The sequence below is a fragment of the Lampris incognitus genome, chromosome 7 (genome assembly GCF_029633865.1).
Source record: "Lampris incognitus isolate fLamInc1 chromosome 7, fLamInc1.hap2, whole genome shotgun sequence".
NCBI lineage: Eukaryota > Metazoa > Chordata > Actinopteri > Lampriformes > Lampridae > Lampris > Lampris incognitus.
The window spans coordinates 5,186,604-5,201,033 of NC_079217.1; the positions used below are offsets into that span (position 1 = coordinate 5,186,604).

The 14,430-nt window shown below is 46.0% G+C and overlaps 1 protein-coding gene across 1 annotated transcript in view; it reads right to left on the reverse strand.

Moving 5' to 3' along the window:
• Positions 1–1,665: 1,665 nt before the first annotated feature.
• Positions 1,666–14,430, reverse strand: part of LOC130115851 (1-phosphatidylinositol 4,5-bisphosphate phosphodiesterase eta-1-like) — a 46,636-nt gene continuing 33,871 nt past the window's right edge. The window contains exons 8-15 of the mRNA XM_056283699.1: positions 12,873–12,997; positions 11,652–11,736; positions 10,787–10,933; positions 6,628–6,707; positions 6,387–6,446; positions 5,424–5,814; positions 3,918–4,499; positions 1,666–3,860 (exon numbers count right to left, since the gene is read on the reverse strand). Of these exons, the coding sequence (XP_056139674.1) occupies positions 1,666–3,860; positions 3,918–4,499; positions 5,424–5,814; positions 6,387–6,446; positions 6,628–6,707; positions 10,787–10,933; positions 11,652–11,736; positions 12,873–12,997 (3,665 nt within the window). The remainder of the gene's footprint in view (positions 3,861–3,917; positions 4,500–5,423; positions 5,815–6,386; positions 6,447–6,627; positions 6,708–10,786; positions 10,934–11,651; positions 11,737–12,872; positions 12,998–14,430) is intronic.

A 14,430-nucleotide genomic window follows, 5' to 3' on the forward strand; every position in this document is an offset into this window, starting at 1 on the left:
TTTGTTGTCTGTATCAAAGTAATTACAAAAATAAAAGCATTTAAACTCCAAAAGGTTAGAATATTCAACAGTGTCTCAAATCCTGGAAATCATAGAACAGAGTAACAAGCCCAAGCAAGCGAGTCTTTGTACTGTATTGCACCCAATGCAAGCAAGCCTATATCCTCTATTGCATCCAATGCAACTAGGGTGTTGGGTGCAGTGGCGCTAGGGCACTGCAACATATACTGGGTAGATTGGTGCATAGTCATGCTCGACATGTCTACATTCAACATGCAAAAGAACTAAATGTACAGTCACAGATTGCTTCTCAACAACATAGAAAGAACATCTCATATTAAAACACTGTGCAGATATTTACACACGACACTGATAAAGGAATGCCACTAAAAAAAGAGATGGAAGACTCAGATGAGATCTTTGATAATATGGATCCCATCCTTTAGATGTTGCTGTTTCATTATACTACACATTCAAATATACAATACTGAGAAATACCCCTTCTGCTTAAAACACAACACCTCTTTTTCTTTTTCTTTTTTGCTTTATAGTAAACATTGACAGATTCAACAGTATATCACAAGGACAAACAAAACAAGAATTTGTACAGTTAGTTAGGAAGTAGTTTTAGAGGAAACACATTTCCCAAGTACTTTTACACACTGAGCCGAACATGGACAATAATACACTGCCAGAATGGGATGTAGGATTCCAGTGGCGGCTGGCCAGTACAGGGTGTCGGGGCGCTGGGGCACCGCCCCCTTCAAATATCAACAGATCAAAATCTACTTAAACATGTTAAATATAATTTAGTTGTATAATGCAAATAATGATGAAATAAAAGTGTTGTCAGTCTGTGAGTGTCTGTCAGCAGCATTACATATTGGTTCCAAATGGTATTTGGTTGATTTCTGTCTGAATACATATACTTCCTGTCTGAATACATATACTTCCTGGGTGAGGGGCGCCGGCCAAACCATACCTTATGTAAGCCTTCAAAAACTTGTGGCGAGCAGGTGACCTGAGGCTGCTGTCTGATTGGTTTCTTCAGATTTTCCAGGGGGCGCTGTGCTGTGCTGCCCCAGACACGCCCACTTTTACTGGCAGTGAATTGGTATTGTTTTAATGGTTTTTGATCTAAAGTGATTGGACAATTCTCATGGCTGTCAATCATTTTCACACCCACCACCACACCTCGTCTCGACTGTCAATCATCCACCATCCACGAACCCTGATAAAATCTATAGTCTACATTGTCCTTCTTAACGACTCTGTGACTGTGTGGACATTAAAGCAGCTGTCAGGTGTGCTGCGCCAAGGTAAATTGTGCCCCCCCCCCAAAAAAAATTTTTAGCACCAGCCGCCACTGGTAGGATTAAAATCCATTTACTATTGAATAGTGGGTGTCTCATATAGGAAGTGCATGCTTTCATATATGACCATACAGTATATGTGATTTCCTAATTATAATGTACAGGGATATTTTTTTTCCGGGAATACTCCAGAATTAGGTGTATTTTACTCTGTTTGATAAAGCTAAAGTGGAACATGGGGACAAACACCATCAATTATTTCAATTATCTCCTGGATCCACTTCTTCTGGCTTCTGGTGTAATTGCACTTCCGTTAAGAGCAATTTGCATCACTCCAGGTTCTGAGTAGTCATTACAGCCTTAGCAGAAAGTAGACCTCAGGCTCCGAGGGAGGGCAGGGCGAGTCTGCAGTTTGAAAAGAATCGTCGGTATAGTAGCGGTCTTGGCAGTGATCCACATATCCGTGATGTAATGACGCACAAGCTCCTTCAGGAATCCCCCTGTCCTCCAGCTGACCTAGGTAGCCTGCTATGTAAGAGCCCGTGGAATGTCGATTAGGTGGCGGGTTCTGTGAGGCAGGTTTATGCCTCAATACCACTCCACCCACACTGACTGCGCCATTAATCCCTACCCCGGCCCGAGGCTTTAAGGCCTCCTGCTGCCTTTCCCGAGCACGGCTGTTAATGTGACGCACGCGGCTTTGGCTCCGAGAGGATAGGCGGCGAGTTAAAGGTGGAGGGGAGTTGTCGATATCCCCTGGAGTAGAGGGAGCCCTGTTGGGTGGCTGTGGCTGTAACAGAGGGGATTTGGCAATCTCAGGCATCTGGGGGGATGGAGGCCTGTCTCTGTCACTGTCATCGCCTTCCAGGCTTACAAGCTTGCGTAGCTGCTCTGTAAGTGGGTCAGAAGACTTTTGTTGATGAGCAAAACCTCCCCATGCCCCTCTTCTTCTGCGGCCCATCATATGGGGAGTGATGAAACTTCGGCTGATGATGCGATATTTACTCTGAAAGTTACATGATATGTCCTCAGAGGTCAAGTCTCCTAAAGATTTGGACTTGACGGAGCTGGAGGCTGCAGAGGTCATGGAACTAGGCTGATGAAGGGCTGGGAAAGGGCCCATATATGTTGACGATGGATCTCCAGTTTTTGGATGACACTGTTGCCTGTTATGGGTATGGGAGAACATTTGGGTCTCTGGCTCTGTTTTGTTATATGACTGAGACCTGCTCTGTGGCTGCAAATGGTGAGAAATCGAAGATGCAGATGAGAGTGTGAAGTGGTCATACTCTTGCTGGCTGTAAGCCAAATCACAGTCAGAGGCAGGGGAATATAGGCCCCTGTCTGCAGAGAGACTTTTAGGCATACCTGACGGGCCAGCAAGACACTCAGGGGAGGAATATCCATTTTGGAAGTGTCCTATCAACTCCTTGTCCAAAGGTTTGTCCCCCAGTCTATCCTGGTAATGCCTGATTGGCGCTTGGCTGCCAATGTAGCTCCTATGGTGGGTAAAGGAGCTGCTAAAACCTTCATTGTTGTCAGAGGACTCAGATTCGCTCTGAGGAATGGAGTAGCAGTTCTGACGAAATGGACTGTGGTTAATGGGTTTAGAGTTGATTGGCTGGTGGAAAGGAGAAGGCTGATGGCTGCTTGGGAGCTGGTGGGAGGGCTGATAAGTTTGGCTCAAAGGTGAAGAACATTGTGGAAAATGAAGATGAGATGAGTGTGGTGAGTTTTGAAGTTGAGAAGCACCACACGATGAAGACAGCTGCATTTGCTGCGCATGGCTAAGAAAGGGCTCGTTCTTTTGGCATATGGCATGACGTTTGGTTGGACTTTGTAATCCTCCCCATGCATCACTGTGTTTTGGTGAGCTCAGCATTCTGTCCAACGGATCAGCATCGACATTTATTTCCACCTCCATTGAACCGCTGATGACTGAGTGATTGCAGATCTGGAAACAGTTGGCGTTAATCGGGGGACCCCTGTAATCTCTTGACACCCTATGTCCTACTCCTGATCCTGGCCTGATGGGGTCTTGCACATCCTCATACACTCTCTCTTCTGCCTCCCTGACCTCTTCCCCATCACCCTTCTGTGTGTGAATATCACCCCAGCCCACTGTGTCCTCTTTTCTAAAACCTTTAGATGGCTTGGCTGGGGAGGAGCCCAGGCTGTTTGAGGGGGTACTGTCTACCGAGTCAACTCGGAGATGGATGGTCTGTTTCTTCAGGTTGTATACTGATGTAGGTGACAACACCTCTTCATCCAAGATGGTGTAGACTTCCTCTTGCTCAGTGGTCTCTGGGCTGGAGAACAAAGGCAAAGCAGGTGGGTCTGCCTGTGGACTCTTAAGTGGTAAAGGGAGTTCAGGGTTTGTGTGGTTGCTCATTTGAGCTTTGATTTGGGGCCTGATAGGCCCTTTCATCATACTTATATGATTAGATGCCCTGGAGAGATTGAGAGGGGACATAAATTTCTCATGCAGTACTTTGTGTGGGGTAGACTTTAAGTTTGAATCATTAGTAGTATGTGTAGGGCAAGGGACTTGAATAGAGGGAGAAGAATGGACGTTACGGATAGGATGGTCAAAGTTCTTATCACCGTTAGATAATTTTGTGAGATTATTCTGGTCAAGAGTGATATTAAACTGTCCAATCAGAGCAGAGACAGAGCCACAGGTGTCATTTTCATTGCCTAAGGAAACGGCATCAATAAGTCTCGAGATGGTACTGTCCTGTAAGTAGCTGGGGCTCTTCAGATCAGAGTAATCCATATTGACTCCGTTGACAGGAGACAAAGGGGCCACAGAAGAGGGGACTGAAGAAGAAGAAGAAGAGGACACTGAAGGTGGAACTGTGTAAGTTGCACTGTTTGAAGATGTTTCTGGTTTAGTTGCTCTCTCCTGGCTGTTTTCAGAAGATGAGATCAAACGGTCTGCTGGTGTCCCTCTGGAGAGGAGCTTTGCATTGAGGTCTTCTTGCGATTGATCTTTATGGTATTCATCCACTCTTCTTGCTTGTCTTTCACAAATGACCAGATAAGAAGTCTCGTCTGATTGGTTAGGCCCTTTTTTTGTAATGGTGCATATCTTTGAAGGGGAGGGGACTCTATGTTTAAGACAGGCTGATGATTCAACGAGGAGGTCCACAGAAGTAGACCTGGGCCGGTTGATGGGACACATTCCTATAGACAGAAAATAGAGGGGGGGGGGATCACTAAATGAAGCCAATAATTCAACTATTAAATGTGAAACAACAAGCAAATCAACAATTAACTGCCACAAGCAATCAGCAATACACAGACAAATGGAATGTATCACCATGTACCACTGTGAAAGGGAGGCTGGAAAATGAGGCTGTGAAGGTAAAAAAGGAAACATCCATATTTGTAAACACTGATTTAGGAAAGGGATGATCAAATGGGATCCATTTGGTCAAATGGGGGAAAAAAAATCATACAGCAAGATTTTTTGCAGCACACCTTGGTACAAAATACACTGGGTGGACGCAATGCTGGCATGTTTTTGAATGACGCAACCTCCAGACAATAGGTGTTTTAAGATTACCTGCAGGGATATCCTAGTCAGTTCTCTACTATAAAGAAGCAAAACAGTGAAGAGGGGGAAAGAAAAGTCAAGTTAAAGGATGAGAGAATATTTAGAAAATGTTGTGTCAGTTCACATGTGCATCAAGATAAGCTTTTTGGTGAAGAATAAGTAAGGAAAAGGGAAAAGAAATACAGTTTGTTACAAACCCTTGGCATTTTAAAGACCATGTGCACACTTCTCTATGCATAATATCATTGAAAATATTTCAGCTCTCAGACTTTTTGTCTCAAACACATGCACAATGTTGACACAGAATTTGCTTCAAAATGAATAAGATGATGCATACACCTGGACATAACCCACTGCGGAGGCCTGTGAACCTTCGTTCCAAAAGAGACAAAAGGGATTCTGCGATCAAAACATCAGATCACTGGTTGGGTTGAAAGTGTTGGTATGAGATTATTTACCCTGAAATCCTACAAAACCTAATACTAATTAGGCTACTTTGAAGGGAAGTCAATTTAATTACAGCTTTTGGAGGACCAGAGTGGAATACCCACCAATGACAGTGTCTGATCCCAGGTCATGCTGTTCCTTGTCTGGGGAGCAAAGCGACAGCTGCCCTTGAAGGAGTCTGTCCAAGGGCACCGACATGGGCCTGTGGGTAAGAGGGGTTTGCGATTGATGACGCCTCTCTACCCCTCCCTCTTTCGATGTTACCCCCTCTACACCAGCCCCTGCTCCTGTGCTGCTCTTTAGGTCCGATATGGAAGCCAGTGACTCTGCAAGGGCCATCTTGGTCTTCTTGCGTCCCTTGGCAGGGGCACTGGCTGTTCGTCTGAGAAAGTGATCGCTGATGGAGCGTTTCCTTAAGGTGCTACTCGAGCTGGTTTCCACAGAAGACTTGGACGAACGATTAAACAAACCCCTGATACCTCTGAGGTGATGACCCTGAGACCAGGAGATGAATATAAGAAGGGGACATAAGACAGGGGGGATAAATAAACAGCAAAGGGGAAAATGAAAATATGTTTGTCAAAAACAACACTTTCCCTTCAAAATGCACGTGTGAAATGTGTGTGTGAGCAAAACTTGCACAACACTCAACACATGAATATTAGACGAGACAATCAAAAGACGTGTTAAGCTTAGTGCAAAGTCAACAGTGCCTTTTTTGTAGTTTGACAACAGATGGCAGCATTACTTAGCAAGTCACCACAACAGAAAACAATGGGCAAACAGCTAATCAATGTATGCATGCTTGTTTTCAGATCATATCAGGTATAACATATTTACCACTGCTGGTCAAATTAAATTAAAAAAAAAAGCTAATAGCGATAATTCTGAATGAACATTGCACAATTCACAACAACTGTATGATGTATACTACATGTCATGGATTTATATGAAAGTAAATCTTATGACGTGTCGGCGGCTCCATATCAAGCACAAACACAATGTGCAGCTTTGCTTTCATGCGTTAACGCCTCATGCGGCACACAGACCCCATGGTATCTGGGTACCTTGTTAGATCCTAGAAAGTGCATTATGGTAAAGCTGGGGTTCAGGACTAGAGGACTCCACTAGAAAGACAAAGGGTTGAAAGCACTTAGCTTCACTGGAATATTGCGGTATAAAACAACATATGCTGTGCGGGGAACTGTTTTCAACAGATTTTTATTTCCCCCTCCAGCTCACACTGTCAAAAACAGTTTAGAAGGGTGACGTTAGTGATGAAATTGAATAGCTCTACACATTACCTACCTTCCCATAGATATCATGCACTGACACATGCACGAAGATCGAGGCTTCGGTCAGTCCCTCCAGATACACATGTCTGTAACCTGTTGTCAGGGATGAAGAGAGAAAGGAAGAATACATGTGAGCTAGTGGCCAAGCAAGTAAGAGAGTGAGCGAGAGGGTAAACAGAGGACTGAATGGGTAAGTGAGCAATGCAGAGGAATACAACAGCTGTCACCAGGCTGCCTGAGGACAGGGCATTGAGACTTTAGGGACAGCTTGTCCCGTGTATGTGGACAGGAATAACCCTTAATGCCATAGGTGTTTTATAATACAGATCACAGTTCACCAAACACAAGATAATACTCTATATAGCAAAAGAGCTGCCGGTGCCACTGGGGATTTCATGTGAGTAAGAGTGGGCAAGCGTGGACGCATTAGTCTGTCCATTTGTCTTTAGCAGTACTACAACGATTCCAATTGATAGTGGACATGTCGTATTCCCGGTTAAGTGATTGTCGTATCAGCAGTCTTCTGCAGAAACGAAAATAGAAAAACTGAAGAACCCCCCCCCCCAAAACAATGTAAATATAATCTTAAATAATTGATACTACTACTACTACTACTACTACTTTTGGCTGCTCCCATTAGGGGTCACCACAGCGGATCAACAGTTTCCATCTCTTCCTGTCCTCTGCATCTTCCTCTGTCACACCAGCCACCTGCATGTCCTCCCTCACCACATCCATAAACCTCCTCTTTGGCCTTCCTCTTCTCCTCTTCCCTGGCAGCTCCATATTCAGCATCCTTCTCCCAATATACCCAGCATCTCTCCTCCACACATGTCCAAACCATCTCCATCTTGTCACTCTTGCTTTGTCTCCAAACCATCCAACCTGAGCTGTCCCGCTAATATATTCGTTCCTAATCCTGTCCTTCTTCGTTACTCCCAATGAAAATCTTAGCAGCTTCAACTCTGCCACCTCCAGCTCCACCTCCTGTCTTTTTGTCAGTGCCGCTCTCAGATTCAATAAATTTGTTTGTAAATTAATTGCCAACATAGTTATGATGATGTGCTCCACTAGATTATTTTTTCCAACTTCAGAACAATGTGTTCCCACAGCAAATCTATATAGTAGCGAGCATATAACACAGGATGGGTGGATGGGTGGATAGATAGATAGATAGATAGATAGATAGATAGATAGATAGATAGATAGATAGATAGATAGATAGATAGATAGATAGATAGATAGATAGATAGATAGATGTTAGCTATTCCACCAAGTCACATTCCTTAAAAACTTGGCCAACATCTTGAAATAAACTCGAATCTCTCTAGAGCTGAAACGCTCCATCCCAGGATTGGACTGTGATGCAGTAGCCACCGATAAAACAAATGGCGGTGGTGTATGCTTCTATGTGAGCAAGGGCTGTTGCAGTGATATTACAGTCATGGCTAAATCCTGTTCACCATTATCGATGATAAACTGCAGGTCATTTTATTCGCCCAGAGAATTCGCATCCATTATTCTCGTGGTTATTTACATTCCACCACAGGCACATGCTGGTACCGCACAGCAACTTTTAGTGGAACAGATTACAGAAGTGAAAAATAAATTCAACGACTCGCCTATATTTGTCACGGGTGATTTTATCTACACTGATCTGAAACCTGAACCCCCCCGAAATACCACCAGCTGGTACACTGCCCCACCAGAGCAGAAAGGACTCTTGATCACTGCTGCTCTACCATCAGAGAGTTGCTCACGCAGTGGTTAAACTGATCCCTACATACAGGACACTACTCAGAAATCACAAACCAACCAAGAAGTCGCTTCAGAGATGGACACCTTATGTCACTGAATCTTTACAAGACTGTTTGGAAGCGACAGAATGGGACTCTTAAACGAGGATGAAACAACACCGACGATTACACAGACCCGGTCACATCTTACATCAGCTTCTGTGACTGAGGAGGTCTTCATTCCCACAAAAACCATTGTCAAATAGGGTAACGATAAACAAGGATTTACAAAGGAACTATGATCTCTAAGGGGGGAGAAGGAGGTAGCTTACAGGAGTGGTGACAAGGATGTGTACATCAAGGCCAAGTACACACCCAACAAAGACATCGCGGTGCCAAGAAGAATTATAAAGACTCAACTGAACAAAAATTTGGCAATAACGACATAAGAGCTGTCTGACAGGGATTACAGTCTACCACAGGTTACAGACAAAGCCCCCCCCCCACTGACCCCGAACTCCCAGGACAATTAAATGTGTTCTACATGAGATTCGAATCCCAAAGGATCTCCCCTACTCAATCCACCCCAGCATCACTTCTCACCATTACACTTCTCACCTTCCCTCCCCCAGCTAACCCCCAAACTTGCATGCTCAGTGTACCCCTCTCCCCCTACACCCACTACTTCGCTTTCCATTTCTGAGCAAGAGGTCCGGTCCCTCTTCAAAAGAAAAGATCCCCGCAAAGCTCCAGGCCCAGACATGGTGTCACCTGCTGCCCTAAAACACTGTGCCAGTGAGCTGGCTCCAGTTTTAACAGACATTTTCAATCGGTCTTTGACCCTATGCAGAGTCCCCATCTGCTTCAAATCAGCCATCATTGTCCCAGTTCCTAAAAAGCCCAAAATCTCCTGTCTGAATGACTACAGACCAGTAGAATGAAAACATTCGAACGCCTGATCCTCTCCTACCTCAAAGCCTCCGAGTCCTGTTAGTGGACTTCAGCTCAGCCTTCAACACCATTATCCCAGAACTCCTCCATAGCAAACTGACCCATCTGAGCACTGACTCCTTAATCTGTGAGTGGATTACAAACTTTCTTACCAACAGGAGGAAATATGTAAGACTGGGAAATCACTTGTCTCATCCTCTCACAGTTAGCACAGGTACCCTGCAAGGCTGTGTGCTGTACCCCCCCCTGCTCTTCTCCCTGTACACCAATGACTGCACCTCTTGCAAACCAATCTGTTAAAATCCTCACATTTGCGGATGACATCACAGTGGTAGGCCTCATCACCTGCAATGATGAATCCAAATTCCAGAGGGCGGTTGACTGCCATGGTGTGCTACCAACAATCTGGAGCTGAACACCAACAAAACAGTGGAGATGATTATGGACTACTGCGAAAATGCTCCAACCCACTCTCCCCTGGTAATTACACACTAAAACAGGACAACATCACCATCCTAGCCAGGAAAGCACAGCAGTGGATGTTCTTCCTATGACAGCTGAGGAGATTCCATGCCAGCTCACACATCGCGGTTCAGTTCTACAGGGCTATCATAGAGTATCCTGACCTCATCCGTCACTGTCTGGTACGACTCTGCATCTGCTTGCTCTAAAGCCAAGCTACAAAGAGTCGTACGTGCGGCTCAGAGGGTCATCGGTTGTCACCTGCCCTCTATCATGGCCGCCATCATCGGCATTGCCAGGCAATACTAGTTTTCACAGAAAATATGGCCTTTAGTTCATTTAGAAGACTTGAGTAACTTGTAATGAAATCCTAATTTTATGTAGAGAAGAATCTTGATTGCACCTGCTGCGATATATAAAAACATTCCACTTTATCAATGACCTCGATATGACACGTTTCGCCACGTGAGCGCCTGTGCATGACTACTACTGTGGCAGTGCACGTGCAGTGTCGCATAGCAGACAGTCTGAATGTTCCTCTCCGCTACTGCCCGACCGCCACGACAAGAGACAACGGGAAACAGCTCGGAGGAAAATACGTGTCAACCGGTCGGGTCAAATATCCTCTTGCTGGACATCCACTGTGTACCACTGTCCCCTTCAGTATTGATTACTCATACTACATTACCACTTACCTAATGTGAATTTAATACATCATTTATATTTATATTTAATCGATACTACTCACTATCCAGGTGCTTCTGAATGTTGTATTGTATACCTAATTGTATATCATATTGTACCGTATATTGTAGGTTTTGTATTGTGTATTGTACTGTACGCCGTGTAGCCACTGTTGTTTTGCACACTCTACTGTATTTAATCGGTATTCTGTTGAGTTGTTGTACTGTGCTGAACTGCATGAAGAACACTAAGTAAAATTCCTAGTGCATGTAGTTTACCTTGGCGAGTAAAGGTGATTCTGATTCTGGTACTGATTCTGAAAAGCAATATTGCACAAACCGGGCATGAGGCTGCTGAAAGCAACAGTCCGTTGGCCCACAAAGTCACGTCCGATCGGGTCGTGGTCCCAGACAAGAAAACGCACCAGAGCAACCTCAGCCATGTGGAGAGTAAAGGACAGGGTCTCCTCCCATACTGGATTAAACCCTAACATGAGAAAACACACACAAAAACACACACACACACACACACACACACACCGTCACATAAACACACCCAGTCAAAATCATACAAAGAAGAATTATAGGATCTGTTTCACTGATAAGAGCAAACAATAAATTAGGTAGGTAGATAGAAAGATATAGGACATATAAGGATGGAAAATGATCCTTCAGGTTTTTCTCATTATTGTATGCTCATATAACAATAGCTGCAATTTTATTTTGCGGTAAAGCAAAATTTGTGTTGTTGAAAAGTTGCAAACAAATGAAACACATTTGCAGCTATCTGAATAGATAAATCCATTTTGCATCAGTTGGGTAATTTTCTAAATAACAGACTGGTCTTTGGTCTCGGTCCATTTTCATATAGGAAGAAATGAAAATGGAGTAGGCGCCACAATCTTGCAGCAGTGATCATGAAGACATATGTTGAATTATTCATAACTAATTACAAAACACTGGCATGCTTATGTGCGTGAGGTGTGTGTGTGAGGTGTGTGTGTGTGTGTGTGTGTGTGTGTGTGTGTGTGTGTGTGTTTTACTGCAAATTGGCAGAACAAGGGGCTATTTGGGATGCTGTGTGCTTGGAAAATGAGCATGTCTTCGATAATGCATGGGAAAGTGCTTTCTGGAGCGTGTTATCACAGTTGTTATTATCTTTGTTGTTGTGTGTGTGTGTGTGTCGGATTTTGTGTTTGTCTAACCGTTGTCATCGACGACTCGTGTCTGTTCCTTGCAGCAATCGACAGGCAGGCCGATGATCTCCACCTCCACAAACGGATCAATAATCTGAAGAAGAGCAAATTGAAAATGAAATCTCAACTGTTTACTGAGTACATGTCTATTTGCAAGCGTGTGTGTGTGTGTGTGTGTGTGTGTGTGTGTGTGTGTGTTTTGAGAATGAGAATGTTATTTTGGGGTTCTGAAGACAGGAGGCATAGCTGGAGGTGGCAGAGTCGAAGATAAGATTTTCATTGGGAGTGATGAAGAAGGACAGGATTAGGAACGAGTATATTAGAGGGACCACTCAGGTTGGACGGTGTGGAGACCAAGCGAGAGAGACAAGATGGAGATGGTTTGGACATGTGTGGAGGAGAGATGCTGGGTATACTGGGAGAAGGATGCTGAATATGGAGCTGCCAGGGAAGAGGAGAAGAGGAAGGCCAAAGAGGAGGTTTATGGATGTGGTGAGGGAGGACATGCAGGTGGCCGGTGTGACAGAGGAAGATGCGGAGGACAGGAAGAGATGGAAACAGATGATCCGCTGTGGCGCCCCCTAACAGGAGCAGCCGAAAGTAGTAGTAGTAGATTTTGGGGTTCTGATAATTTAAGAGGAGCAAAATCTGATTTTTTTTGGGGGGGATTTTTTCTCCCTCTTTTTCTTCCAAATTGTAGCCGTCCAATTACCCCACTCTTCCGAACCATGCCGGTCGCTGCTCCACCCCCTCTGCCGATCCGGGGAGGGCTGCAGACTACCACATGCCTCCTCCCATACATGTGGAGTCGGCAGCCGCTTCTTTTCACCTGACAGTAAGGAGTTTCACCAGGGGGACGTAGCACGTGGGAGGATCACGCTATTCCCCCCAGTTCCCCCTTCCCCCCGAACAGGCGCCCCGACCGACCAGAGGAGGCGCTAGTACAGTGACCAGGACACACACCCACATCCGGCTTCCCACCTGCAGACACGGCCAATTGTGTCTGTGAGGACGCCTAACCAAGCCAGACGTAACACGGGGATTCGAAATGGCGAGCCCCATGTTGGTAGTCAACGGAATAGACCGCTACGCTACCCAGATGCCCAAAATCTGATTGCTGATGTGCCAACTGCAACACAGTACATGTACACAATGATTAGTAACTTCTATCCATACAGTATGCATGCAAGCACACACACACACGCTTTTTTTTTGTGTGTGTGTGTTTACCTCTCCACGGTCCCCAAGCATGGAATCTGGTGGCTTTGGCAGCTGTTGTCCGCTAATTATTTTGAGGATCAGCTGTTTCTTGGGATAGGCTGGAAGCGGGTCATCGCAGAACGGGTTGAAGGAGCCTAAAGGAGACAAAAGAACAGTTGAACAAGGTGGACTACATCCTCACCGTGTGTGTGTGAGTGTGTGTGTGTGTGTGTGTGTGTGTGTGTGTGTGTGTGTGTGTGTGTGTGTGTGTGTCTAGTGCAGTAGTCAGAAGGGAGATGCATATGTTCTTCCCACCTGCTCATTAGCCCTGGCTAGCTCGTGCCCATGTGAATCAGGAAGCAGCCCGGTGTGTAAGCCTCCCTCACCCGTACACAGCCTCTCCGGCACCAACACTTCTGCCAGGCCCCCTTTTGGCCACTCCCACTACAAACCCAGGCTAAATTCCTAGAGGATGTTGGGAGCTGCCATGGACGTGCATGCCAGCGCAGCACCCGGGCATCCACCAACCGCTGGCCCAACCTGCCCTCCTGTAGACACACGCTAATAATATCCAAGCACATAATTGGGGCGCTCAGCAGCACAGGGGCATTTATGAATCCACACAGGTCTGTAGCCGGAGCTGGATAATACTGGTCTATTCTGAGCACTAAGTCACTACATACCAGATGGACCGCCGTCAGAGGAACACTTTATGAATCGGCGGCTCTTTCTGTTGGCCAAAGCAACAAGGAACGTGGCCTGGTTTGATGAGAACCCAGAGCCCGGTGCTGCCGTGCTGAGTAGCATGCGTACATCCCCTGGAGCTTTACTTAGCGAGCCCTGTTCAACAGCGCTGGCAAGAGCGGAGACAGAAGGTGCACAGTGAGCTTGGTTGCCTACAGAATGAGTAGAGGGGGGGTGTCTGGGGAGCGTAGCGGTCTATTCCGTTGCCTACCAACACGGGGATCGCCGGTTCGAATCCCCGTGTTACCTCCGGCTTGGTCGGGCGTCCCTACAGACACAATTGGCTGTTTCTGTGGGTGGGGAAACCGGATGTGGGTGTGTGTCCTGGTCGCTGCACTAGCGCCTCCTCTGGTCGGTCAGGGCGCCTGTTCGAGGGAGAGGGGGGGACTGGGGGGAGTAGCGTGATCCTCCCATGCGCTACATCCCCCTGGTGAAACTCCTCACTGTAAGGTGAAAAGAAGCGGCTGGTGACTCCACATGTATGGGAGGAGGCATGTGGTAGTGTGCAGCCCTCCCCGGATCGGCGGAGGGGGTGGAGCAGAGACCGGGACGGCTGGGAAGAGTGGGGTAATTGGACGGGTACAATTGGGGAGAAAAGTACTGGGATAGGCTCCAGCATCCCCGCGACCCTGAGAGCAGGGTAAGCGGTTCAGATGATGGATGGATGGATGTATATGATGGCCATAGTGAAAGTCCATTTTAATTTGGCTTTTTTTTGTTTTTCATGAACACAGGTGTTCGATTCTGGCCAAACCCAACGGCTCGGGCCGGACCTCCCTGTGCACCGTCTGTGGCAGAAAATGTGCATCACACACATTTTCACACAGGAAGCAGTGGGAGACGT